Source organism: Berghia stephanieae, chromosome 3 (assembly GCF_034508935.2).
Source record: "Berghia stephanieae isolate SIO BIC M18660-M18661 chromosome 3, UCSD_Bste_1.3, whole genome shotgun sequence".
Lineage (NCBI taxonomy): Eukaryota > Metazoa > Mollusca > Gastropoda > Nudibranchia > Aeolidiidae > Berghia > Berghia stephanieae.
Genome location: NC_088362.1, coordinates 104,807,323 through 104,821,338, shown reverse-complemented (window position 1 = coordinate 104,821,338; position 14,016 = coordinate 104,807,323). Strand labels below are relative to the sequence as shown.

The 14,016-nt window shown below is 36.7% G+C and overlaps 1 protein-coding gene across 1 annotated transcript in view; it reads left to right on the top strand.

The window, feature by feature from the left end:
• LOC144969418 (uncharacterized) overlaps nt 1-14,016 on the top strand; it is an 81,258-nt gene that overhangs the window by 54,989 nt on the left and 12,253 nt on the right. The window contains exons 37-42 of the mRNA XM_078908529.1: nt 5,586-5,673; nt 8,723-8,840; nt 10,965-11,000; nt 12,171-12,327; nt 12,717-12,844; nt 13,260-13,403. Of these exons, the coding sequence (XP_078764655.1) occupies nt 5,586-5,673; nt 8,723-8,840; nt 10,965-11,000; nt 12,171-12,327; nt 12,717-12,844; nt 13,260-13,403 (671 nt within the window). The remainder of the gene's footprint in view (nt 1-5,585; nt 5,674-8,722; nt 8,841-10,964; nt 11,001-12,170; nt 12,328-12,716; nt 12,845-13,259; nt 13,404-14,016) is intronic.

The window sequence follows — 14,016 nt, the reverse complement described above, 5'->3', positions numbered from 1 at the left end:
ATTATTTACAGGCATGTGAAAAGAAAGAAAGATTTACTTACTATGTTAATAGATTTGTTAACTCGTTGATTAGTTTGGTCTTTGAGAACAATAGATTTATAATTTGACTGTTTAATTCAGCTATTTTGAGGGAAGACATGGCTGTCATGTTTTTGTTTTTTTTTGTATTTTTTTTTAAAGGTTGATTTTTACTAGGTGCATGCTATGTTAAGATTTTGTCAAAATCTTGTCTTTCAGCCACATGCTCATTCATTACAGTGCGCGTTTATGTTTGGATGTATCTTAAGGGAAAATGGAAGGAAGGGGTTATGTTATTTGCTATACAAGTACATTAAGGGATATTTATTGTCATTGGTTCAAACAATCTCATTTTTATTCACATTCTCCTTCCTCTCTTACTATCAAGATTTAAAAATTATTAAAATAAGTGACATTAAATACCTTTGAAGTTCTTTAGAAATGTCTAATTTGCCTATTTTATTGGTTACCTTTAATTTAATATGCAATCTAGATTTGCTTAAGTATTTTTGAACTTGTGGTTCTATTAATGATAAAGATCCTTCTCAAATTGCTTTTAAAATTGTCTTTACAAAATTTTAGACCAAATTGGTTCCAAAGACAACCAAGAATCAATGACATGTGTATAGACTCAGCTGTCGATCTTTGCTAAAGAGCTAGAAATGTTTTTTTTAATCCACGAGTTTAGAAATTTTGATATTAAAGTGACAACTCTTAATTTTTAAAGTATATGTCTTTTGTGGTAATCAGTCGGTAATCTTATATCTTTCTCCCCAACCTCGTTGTTGTTACCGATTGCTAATTATGCTTTCATTGTTAAAAATAATAATTTGGATTGGATCAGTGCCATGGTGGAACATCTGTCTTTGTTATGTTGTTAAAATTGTATTGTTGATGTAAAATGATGATGATGAATCAATCATCCATGATCATCATTATCATCATCACATCCTCATCATCATCATCATTTTGGGGATATGTCAGACTGATTTGAATGTTCAACCATGTATTTTTTAAAAGATTTTTTTGAATTGATTGTGAATAAAGAAAGAAAATAGGTAAGGCGAGTAGTGTTCCATTTTATTCTGTGTGTTGTGTGTGTCATGAGTAAATTGGTGTTGCTACATATTAAACTTAGGTAATGGTGTCACATCTGCTTATTTGTACAATCAACTGTCCAAAAAAATAAAATGCTACCGCCCATCATCACACAACATACCTTTCCTCTGATTGAAACTTGAGTATTTAAAGTAGTGCTGAAAATCTGATTGCGTCGTTTTATTTGTGGTGATGTGTTTCATTCTCCAGGAATGTCGTCTCAGCTGCTATGTTATGCTCTCCATCTCACTGGATATATATATATATATATATTTCTTATATTTTATTTTATTTTATTTATTGATTTTTTTTTGTTAAATGATAAGAAGCAATAGATGTTCATAGTAAGAAAACTGGGGGAGGAATAATAACAGCTAAAAATACTAATGGGGTTTGGAGGGGGGCTGGCACCATTACCTAATGAATGACACACATCACCAGAATAAAATGTGACGATGATTATTGTCATCCTCGCTCTTATATGTACTCGAACTAACTCTTTTTTACAAGACGGTCCACCTTACTTAAATGGAACCAATTTACACATTCTATTTGTGGGCTCTTTTAAAATATTAACTGATTGGTACTCATACTGGGCAAAATATGCCATCTGTCATGGGCGAAAATTGTTTGAAATTAATTCTTTTCTCTGTTAAAATACAACTCTTTAAAAGGTTGGTGTATCGGCTTTAAAAGGTTGGTGTATCGGTGGCTCAATCTCCTCCTTAAATATGAAACAATTTTCAATATAGAAATTATGGTAATGAGAGAGAGATGATGATGTGTGTGAAAAAATATCGTCAGGTTTTGACGTACAGCCACTTTTTAAAAATCCAGCAAGTGCTTGACATGACATGTTCCCAAGTATATTTTAGTGTCGTTAAGCATTCAAAAATTGAATTTGGTAAACTATAAAGTTAGATTAGCCTTTCTTTTCAAATTCTTTGGAACTTCACGAGTTACTGCCGAGTCAGTCGCAAACTGTCTGGTTGTATATGGCTCTAGTGCGCAGATATCTCAATAAAACTACAGTCCACTCCGGATAATCACAACATTTCCTAAGAAACGGAATTAATTCTATATAAAAGTCACTGGTTAATTGCAACAAACATCTGTTAATCGCAACAAATTTTCACCCTCAAAAAGTGGCAAATTCGAGAAATTAGTCAAACAAAATATTAAATTTCATAATGGATGTAATCGTGACAGGTTGGAGAATCGAGAGTGAAGGGAATTCAATGTTACAGTTGTGTGTCACCACTCTATTACTATTAGATACAAAAGAAGGCGAGACTTTGCAGTATGGGTTTGTGATGTCATCTGTTGCCATTAGATAGAAGGTTAGGGAGATGGGCATAGTCTTAACAACAGGTAGACAATGACCGTTGTAAAGAGGGAATGAGCAATAGCCTTTGTTTTGGGATTGACAACTGGGCATTGTAACCGAGTTTGATGAGAGCTTTCTGTCTCTCATCACGGCTAATCTCTTTGACTCTTTCAAATGTTGAGAACAAAAGAATGAAAGTTAATCCAATCTCAATAAGAATCTTATTGAGATTGGATTAACTTTCATTCTTTTGTTCTCAAGATGCCGACTAACATCAAAGCTGCTTTTCCTCGACCAAATTTATACATAAGGTGTTTATTTCAATCATATTGCTCAGTCTGTAGTGGACTAAGAACAATGTTTACAACTTGTTTGAGTTTACTATATATGTGTAAATGTTGCAGTAGTGGGCAGGAAACTCAACTTGGGTTAATGGCAACATTTTCGCTGATCCCAAGGTGTTGCGATTATCCGGAGTGGACTGTAGTTGAAAACCCTTTTAATTGGTTTATCAAGCTTCAAAAGCCTTGAAATTACGTTGTCTGCATCAAGATTTCATTTTCAATGTTTTATTAAGTGATGCTCACCAAGTTCTAAAATTAGAGCCAAAATTTTCTAATTCTACAAATTTTTTGTAATAATAAAAATAATAATCAGCTTATTTCTATAGCGCCTTTCGTCAAAACCTCAAAGCGCCATTGTTTACCCAGGTAACAATAATGTTGCAAGTCCAATTCAACCAAAATATCAAAACAAAGAGCATAAAACGGGCATCAAACACATCAATACAAAAGTCACATACAATAGTTGGCAGGTCTGCTACAACCACCACCACATCATCCCTCCCACCAGTAATACTACCACCACCATCACATCATCCCTCCCACCAGTAATACTACCACCACCACTACATCATCCCTGTCACCAGTAATACTACCACCACCATCACATCATCCCTCCCACCAGTAATACTACCACCACCACTACATCATCCCTGTCACCAGTAATACTACCACCACCATCACATCATCCCTCCCACCAGTAATACTACCACCACCACTACATCATCCCTGTCACCAGTAATACTACCACCACCATCACATCATCCCTACCACCAGTAATACTACCACCACCACCACCACATCATCCCTCCCACCAGTAATACTACCACCACCATCACATCATCCCTACCACCAGTAATACTACCACCACCATCACATCATCCCTACCACCACCATCACATCATCCCTACCACCAGAATACTACCACCACCACATCATCCCTACCACCAGTAATACTACCACGACCACCACCACATCATCCCTCCCACCAGTAATACTACCACCACCATCACATCATCCCTACCACCAGTAATACTACCACGACCACCATCACATCATCCCTACCACCAGTAATACGACCACGACCACCACCACATCATCCCTACCACCACCACCATCACATCATCCCTACCACCAGTAATACTACCACCACCATCACATCATCCCTACCACCAGTAATACAACCACCACCACCACCACCACATCATCCCTACCACCAGTAATACTACCACCACCATCACATCATCCCTACCACCAGTAATACTACCACGACCACCACCACATCATCCCTACCACCACCATCACATCATCCCTACCACCAGTAATACTACCACCACCATCACATCATCCCTACCACCAGTAATACAACCACCACCACCACCACGTCATCCCTACCACCACCACCACCAGTAATACTGTCACAACCACCACATCATCCCTGTCACCAGTAATATTACTACCACCACCACCACCACATCATCATCCCTACCACCAGTAATACTACCACCACCATCACATCATCCCTACCACCAGTAATACTACTACCACCACGTCATCCCTACCACCACCACCACCAGTAATACTGTCACAACCACCACATCATCCCTGTCACCAGTAATATTACTACCACCACCACCACCACATCATCATCCCTACCACCAGTAATACTACTACCACCACGTCATCCCTACCACCACCACCACCAGTAATACTGTCAGAACCACCACATCATCCCTGTCACCAGTAATATTACTACCACCACCACCACCACATCATCATCCCTACCACCAGTAATACTACTACCACCACGTCATCCCTACCACCACCACCACCACCAGTAATACTGTCAGAACCACCACATCATCCCTGTCACCAGTAATATTACTACCACCACCACATCATCATCCCTACCACTACTGCAACCACCACCACATCATCATCCCTACCACTACTGCAACCACCACCACATCATCATCCCTACCACTACTGCATCCACCACCACATCATCCCTACCACTACTGCATCCACCACCACATTATCACCCCACCAATAATGCTATTATTACATCCTCATCATTATCCCTATCACCACCACCACTATTGCAACCACCACCACATCATCATCCCCACCACTACTGCATCCACCACCACATTATCACCCCACCAATAATGCTATTATTACATCCTCATCATTATCCCTATCACCACCACCACTATTGCAATCACCACCACATCATCATCCCGACCACCACCACCACTATTGCAACCACCACCACATCATCATCCCGACCACCACTACTACTACAACCAGACATCATTATCCCTATCACCACCACCACTATTGCAACCACCACCACATCATCATCCCCACCACCACTACTACTACAAGAAGACATCATTATCCCTACAATCACTACTACAACCACCACACCATCATCTCTACCACTCGTAAAACATTAGTATTATAGCCACCATATCATACTACTAGCAGATCATAAGATTGTTTTTTAAAGTGAAAAATGCAGGTGCATACAAATAGGATTGGTACGATCTACCATGCAAAATAGTAGCCATTGATAACGTCATTAGACATGCATGAGGTCACAAGATGATTGAATGTTTTTACTTTTGTCAGAATAAGTTGTTATTGATCAATTGTGATGAGCACAAACAGTGACTGCTTCAAGTCCAGTCTAGGTATTCGCGGCAGAGCTGCCTTGAAAATGGAATTAGTTGATTCTAACAAAATTTATTATTAGATATTGCTATTAGTAATTATCTTGTCATTTTTGTGGCAAATAGCATATGAGAGTGACAGTTGCTATTTCCACGTCTATTGCCATGTAAAAAGCTGTAGAGAAGTGAGACCCAGCAATACTCTTCAACAGTTGTAACGTCACTTCCTTCCTAATGACGCATGGTAACTTAGTAACACTGGCTCTAACTCTAAACTATCGGAACAATGGCGGATGCCCGTATAAAATATTTCCCCGGCGAGCATAAAAGTGTATCCAGAGGGAAAAAAAACATAAATTTGATCATGTTTTGGCTTTTACACATTCTGATCACAAGGCATATGAGAAGTTCTAGCCAGCATGAAGAAAAAAAAGTAATGATTTTCTTTGTTTAGAACCAAGGTGGCCGCTGTTGCCGGGCAGCGGGACATCAGACTACTGAATCCAATTGTCATGGAAAGTCATTTTAAATTTTCTGCACCCTTGGCTTCCTGAAACAGAACCCATACTCGTCCCCCGAAGGTGAAAGAACAAACATACAATGCTTTAGTCAGACCCATATTGGAATGAGCGTGCACAGTGTGGGATCCTTATCAGCAAGGCCACATCAAGAAAATCGAACAAGTTCAAAGGGCAGCTTCGAAATTTGTCACCGTTATTTGCGTGAACTAGGGTGGCACAACTGAGGTCCTGAATTTTTTGCAGTGGAGAACACTGGAGAGTAGGCAGAAAGAGAAATGCCTCCAACTTTTCAGATCAGTATATTTCAACAAAGCGGTAATTCCACCACAACATTTTACAACACTACATTCACAAATTATCATAGCAGTAAGTTCACCATTCCAACACACACAACCAATGCATTTAAAGTTTTTTCCCCAAGAACCATCAAAGAATGGAACATTCTCCCACCAGATATCCAAGATATTACCAACAAAAAATTTGATCAAACGCTAAGCATTAATTTTTCAACTCAATGACACAATAATGGAGAAAGTCACTACATGATTTGTATAAAATCTGCATTGTGGTGGGTAATTTACCTTTTGCAGTTTGCAGATAAAGACGTTGAACTTGATCCGTGGTGGGCGGAGAGGTCACTATTCCTGTGTCTTCTATTGCCCTGTATCTGTTTTCCTTCTGGTTAAATCTTTAGTATTAGTTTTGAGAGATTATATTTTTGTCCTTGTTAATCATCTCTCTGTGTTGTGAATATATATATTTTTTAATCATTTGAGTGTTTCCTCTTAGTTGGATCCTATGCCTGTGTCTGGATGAGACTTTTAGTGGTCACAAACTAAGCACACTGACAGTATGCTCTTGAATCTACTACTGCTTTTGTTCCCCATTTGAACCAGTCCCCTTTGTCCTATTTTCTGGGGTGCTTTTAGTTGTAAATCTTTTTTTTTTATTACACCATTTTCTTCTTAATAAATGCTGGTGCTTGAAAATATCCCAAATATGTTGTAAGTGCCACAAAAACCCTTTTTTTTTTTTTAATTGAAAAAACTAAACCGAATGATCTCACTACTACATTTAATAATGATTTACTCAGAAAAAAATAATCCCTGCGTTTACATTGACCTTGATAAACATTTGACTCTAGGAACAAGGCTGAGATTATTCGCAGATAAAATACGGTGCAACCCCTGGATAACGACATCGCTCGGGACTGGAAAATTATGTTGTTATCCAAGGGTGTTGTTATTCCGGGGTTTTCAAGATGACAGAAAAGGGAGCGTGGTGAGACAGGTGCTGCGATGTGCGGACCAGAACGTGTATTTTTCCTGTTTACAAAAGATAAAACAGTTACGCTTTCACTCCAATGTGTATTTTCATTGTTTTGATCGTAAATAGTACTCAAACGCCTTTTAATAAACCAGAATAAATCAAGTGTCAATGTGGTAATACCGCACAAGAACAAAGGTACACTTCGAGTTTTGATTTGAATTAAAATCCATGGGATACTGCTGATGAGTTTTGAATAACGACATTTTTATTTAATTGCACCAAAATTTACAAGCACTTAAAATTATTACAGCCGCATCTTACAATACTAAAGGAAGAAAACTGGGATATAACTATATTAATATCAAATTTGGACTGATGTTTAGAATACAACTGAATTTTCAAATGAAAATAATAAAGTAAAAGAGGTTGACTGTTATTGTTTTTCCCCGCAATTGCACATTGCAACTTATTATAAGACTATAAATATCCATAATTGCACCCATTGGACACAGTATTGCCTGATATCAGTTAACCTCCAATGACGTGAGACAGGTGGCTAACAGTGAAGGCTAATGGACCCTTGAGAGTTCCATCCGATGAAAAACTTCTTTTGCTGTGGTTCCATATGCTCTAGGGTTGATTCCACGCAGTGCAGTAAACATATGTTCTGATTGGTTGGTAACAAAGTGATATCATTGGGAGGAGAAAAAAGTGTTTCTTATTGGTTATTGAGAGTATGAGATGACGATGGGCATCGGTATCAGCTGCCGATTATTGTTATAAAGATGACGCTAAACAGGGGTTTTACTCAAATGTATGTCGTTATTTTGTTTTTTTTTATTACCAATAACGTATAGCAAAAATATCGGAACCAGGGTTCAATGTCGCTATCAAGGGGTTGTCATTATCTAGAGGTTGCACTGTAGTTTCTTAGACAAGAACACTCTGTTAACATGTAGACATGATAGTAGATGAAACAGAACATGTTACCATATTTTATTATTTCATATTCATATGGAATTGCCACTGCATCCATATCTTGAAAAGCTGTTAAATGAATCAAGGACACATAAATCCTGTTTCACAATAATCCACAACACATTATACAATTTTAATCAACACCACATGCCTCGTCAAAAGCCAATCAACCATTGCATCAATATCTTGAGCTCTCATTAATCATTTGTTGCTAAACCTGGCAAACGCTAAATGTCTGAAGCTCTGAAATAATTCCATTTAACCTGCATATGTTTCGATTAATCAGTAGAAATTATATAGAAAAAATTGTGTCACAGACCGATCATTAAGTAGCTGTTCCGATAAAGCGGCGTTCCAAATACCGTTTGACTGCACTTGACTATGGTGTTCAGTTTGGGATTACATCATAAAGCCATTAGGCCCATGGAGTCAGGAGTTATCCCAGTTTCTGTAGCATGAATATTCTATTTCTAAATACTTTCTGCCACTTCTAAGAGACTCAGCTACACAATCACTGGTGGGTCAAAAAATTATTCTTGACTTCACCTGGGCTCAATCTCTGTCCCTTTGCATGTACCAGTACAAAGGATTAAAGGGCCCTATAGAAATCCCAGTAGGTGAATACTAAATAGAGTCTAGTGAAATACATACAAGGCAGTCGGAGTATCAAACTTAAAATATTCTTTTATGTAATATTGACAGTCATCTTTACTCATTATCCCCCCTTATGTTGTGCTTATGGAGAGCTTTAAAGATGCACTATAAACTACAAGGAAAGTGTATTGGCAGTAATGCTCCTTCTGTGTTGAAACATATTCGAAGAGCTAATATTAAGAAAAAATAAGCATTCAGGCAATTAAGTACATGTTTTGGTTTTTTTTTGTTTTTTTTACCAACATCCAGCTTTTGCTTTTGAATGACGCAGTGAATAGAGTACACTGAGGACAAGGGAACCATTTTTTCTATCCAGTTGTTTTTTTTTATCCTTGTTTTGGAATGAAACCATTTGGCATTTGGATGGGTCACCTCTTGGGACCTTTCAGTGTTAGAGACTGAAGGATGCTTATTTTGTGGTCAGTTTTGTAAACATGTGAGTGTATTCCTCTTCGTGGGGACATGTGCTCGTGTCTGGATGAGACTTTTAGGCGATCTCAAACTAAGTACACTAATTTCCTATTTGAATCAATTCACCTTTGTCTTACTTTTTCTTGGGTGCTTTTATTGTTATTCTTGAACTTCTTATTATCCCATTTTCTTCCTTTTTACTGGCGCTGATATGACCTTAATGTGTTGCAAGCGCCGTAATACACTCAAAAACAAAAACAAGCAAATTTTTTCTTTGTGCGGAATCTCGTCTCCTTGAAAACATAAGAAAGCTGCATTTTCATTCTACACTTTCAGCTTATCTTGTTTTCTAAAGCCTAAAACAGAAGCTTTATTTGGGCAGTAGTAGTCATTACTAAATTGATTGTGGAGAGGAATCTTCCAATAGCGATTGATGCTGATTGTGGTGAAATAGGTTTATTAATAGTGAACAAGTAAACCTTTTCCTTCAAAATTACACCTTTTTTCAGTCAAAATGACACCTTTTCTTCAGCTGGGGTTGTCAGCTCTGAGTTAACCTACACTGTTGTATACACTTTAGTGCAGAATATTTGCACACACATTATGATAAAATACTGTCAGTGTGTAGAAATGATGGTAAGAAGTCTGGGCATAAATGACTGAATGGGTTCAAGTGCCTTTCTCGTCTTGTCATTAAGTTGCAACTCTGTGCTTTGAAGATATTGCAACTGTAAGTGTGACGAGAACAACTGGACGTGCCTAGGCTTTTATTTTGGTTTTATTCATTTCACTGTCAAATTCAATTTGGCCATTAATTTTGAAAATACTTTCGGGCTGAGAATTCCATATTCAGATGGTGCTTGGAAAAAACTAGTTGAGATGGGCATTAACATGTGACTTCGGGACCTGGTATGAGTGCTGTTTTCTTTCGTTTTGAATAAGGCTATCAATTGGGATCGTTGTCAGTCTCTGGCTTTTTGTATAGTGCGTCTTTCATGTAATAGTGACCAGTTTAGGCTCTTGCGCATCTCACTGACAGTTTCAGTTCTCACATGCTCTGTTTTGAACTTTCTCGAGCTGTTCTATCAGCTTTTTACTCTTGGGGTCCCAAACGTATGCACTATAATAAAAAAACTGGCAGTATGAAGACTTTACAGCAGGTTTCTCTGATGTTCCTTGGACAACTTTGTACAATCTTAAAAACAAGCAAATCAAAAAAAGCCCCCCCCCCCCCCCACCCCCCAAAAAAAAAAAAATAAAAAAAGGATATTTTATCTGTCAAGATTGCCTGGAAATAAATAAAAAATTCAATAATATAAGACAACTTGGCATTTAATATTTTATTTTTAAAAAGAGGGTCAACAAATCGCGAAATCCAGAACTTGAGAAATTGTCTTTTCCCTACAGTGATGATCAGAAACTAAAACAGACCCATCTAAAATGTGTTTCCACCAAGTTACACCTATAATTTTACGTTAAATAGAATCTTATGCACTTACATTGTCATTGATAGAGACATCAAAATCCTCACAATGATCTGATTTTAGTATCATCGCATAATTGATCATTGTGTGGATTCAGTAAAACGGTCAATTAAAATAATACCATTTATGTGATTGGTGCCATACTAATACTAATTTTATTATTCATTTATTGTGTCTTCCTCCTTTAGACATTCATATCAGACTTTGGTGAAGAAGGAATGCCGGTAAGTGCTAATGTTGTACTACTGAATTGTGTTTTTCTTTTACTATGTATGCAAATAAAGAAGTGAAAGAGAAATTCCAATAAATAAATTGTCAGAAGACTTGCATTAAAAGCTTAGGTATGCAAGTGCTGCCCCCCTCCCTTCAATTTCCTTCTCTAGGTCCTTGATTGAATATTAAAAACTACCACAGAAAATGAAGATAATGGATTTCAATAGATATTTTTGAACAATGACAATATATCGCCTTAGTCTCTTAACTTGAAAATCTGAAAAGTAATTCTTCAAAGTTGAGTTTAAAAAATAAATCAAACAAGAAAACAAATTTACAAAAATTAACATCACAACCAATCACATTTAAGAGAGAAGCTATCAAGGAAGGAAACTTGTCTGTTTTTCTTGGCACATGATAAGAGCATGGGGAGCTTTAGCCTTCATGCAGAGGACCTTGGCATCGTGATGAATTCTTATCTTTAACCTACATTGTAAGTCGTTCTCTCTTGACTCTGAAACAATAATAAAGATAGTACATTAGAAGATAGATGTAAATCAACCTTTGTTCCTATCTGAGACAAATTTGTCACAGTTAAAGGATTGGAGAAATTCAGCATTGAAAATGTGTGGAAAACATTGAATGCCATGAATGTGGTGTGAATTTTATCCAAAGAAAGGAGTAATAATGGATTGGTCACATACGTTTTCACTAGACAACATTAGCTAATTTGGATTCATAAAGTAAGAAATGTAAGGGATGGCCAAGATACAGTGGAGGAAATCAAATCTTACAGAACCAGCTTGAGAGAACTTAAATGATGGCCCAGGAGAGATGAATAGATGAAAAATTGTCGATAGCCTTATCTCATTGGAACCCAAGGACTTGTTTAGTTCAGTTCTTATAAAAAATTGAACTTACCTGTCAGCATTAAATTGCTATCAAATCATATTTCAGGAGTATTTTTCAATTCTTGAGAACAATCAATAACACTCCTTGTACAATGGGATATTAATGTTATGTATTCAAATAAATGATCGATACTGCAAAAGGGATTGATCAAATTTGTGTAGTTTGTCAACGCACTTGTCGTTGTTGCAATCATTTAATGTTAAGCTGATAATTCACAATGGTAACTATAATATGATTCTGTACAACTTTTCATGTAATATTCCCTTCAGATGTGGTGTCCACCTACACCTCCTCAAGATGACAATGATATTTACATGGATAGTAGCCTGTTGTTCTTGTATGAAGGACACACCATGCCTGAACAAAGTCTACCTCCTATTTATGTACCGAAGACACACAAAAAGCCCAAGATGGAAACCATCACAAGTGAGTTATTTGGGATACCTATCTATCGGTGGTCCTGGGAAATCAATGCATAAGAAGGTGTAGAAAAGGGGGGAAATAGAGGTGTCTATTAGATGTTGAGTGGGTCTAGGTCCATTGGGCATTTGCTTGTAACAGATTTGAAAAAGTGATAGTAACATAGGCATATGTTTTCAGTCGTGCATATTTTTAAAAAAAGAATTTATTTTGATAGTTTTAAAGATTCGATCCCATTATTTTTTACTTTTGAACTTGTACTTAGGCTTCTTATTTTTTGTTTTGTTTAAAATGCGTTGTGAAAAGAAAGGAACAATAGTAACCTCTTGTATTATATATTTTTTTTGGGTTAATGTCACCAACCTTGTAAAAAATGATTATATATTTATATACAGCTCGTAAACAAAAGCAACGGAAGGAGGAAATGCCAAGAGTGCCAAGGTCCCTCTTTGACAAGCCAAAGGAAGTTGTTAACAAGCAGAGAAAAGAGGCTAAAATACAACGACTCAGACAAAACTTGCAGGTTTGTATTTGTAACTTGTGAAAGTGACTTTTGTATCTCTTCATTCTTAAATATTTAATTCCGTGAATTTCCTTATAATTCGTTATTCATCGTTATATTATTTTCTTTGATTTATTAGACAATTGATTTTACTAGTGTAAAGAAATTGGAACTTCCTCCTTCCCCATTATTCAGTTTTCTTTTCTTTTTCGGCTGCTTTACTAAATGTAATTTTCAATTATTTAACATTCAACCCTTTTAACTGAGAAAAAAAAAGAGTGTATGCAAATTAAAGATTTTGGAGAGGGAGGTATGATACCAGATGTAGTTTTTGTGCATTATTACACCATCCCTCATAAAATTAAATCAGTCTTCTCCTGTCCTCATGGAAATCACCAACACTGCCAACTTTGATGACGATGACGACGATCTCCAGGTCCCAAAAATGTTGGCTGGTAGGACACCTATTGCTGGCAGCAGTCAGCAGACACAGCCACAACAACAAGCTGTCATTGCCAAACCAGAGCCTGACCCAACATATCCAGAATGGCTGGTACATGAAGAGTGGGCATTGTTGGAAGTAAGAATAGTTTTGGAGTTACTTTTATTTATTTATTTTTCCAAAAGATGCATTATATTTCTAATACACGTTGGAATTACAATCAATTCTATTAATATGTCAGGTTGATATATGAGACTGTACCAAAAGTTTTTTCTCATAACACTAAACACAAAAAGACGTCTATATATATGTTACGGTGCATGAGAAAATCAGTCTCTTGGTGAAGAGATTCGAGCTGAGATATTGCCTATTTTAGTTCGAAGGTCAATTTTTTAATCAAAAATGAGTTCTTGTCATAAATGGTTAAATCAATCATTTTTATACATATTCGTGAAATATTAGAGTTTAATTTCACTTCTAAATATTTTATTTTAATTATTTTTTACAGCTAGTCTAGTTGAAAAAGTATGAAATTTGAGAAAAGTCGCTCGATATCTTTCCCATTTTTAGATCTCGCGGACGGACATTAGTTTTCTAAGAATCCAGTATGTAATGCATATCAAATTAACAACTTTGAGAGCCATTTTCTCAAAATAAGGTTTCCAGACCCTGACCCATACATCTGACCATAACTTCATGAAAAATCACCCGATTTACTTCAAATACAGATTAAAATGCTCAGGGGAGTATA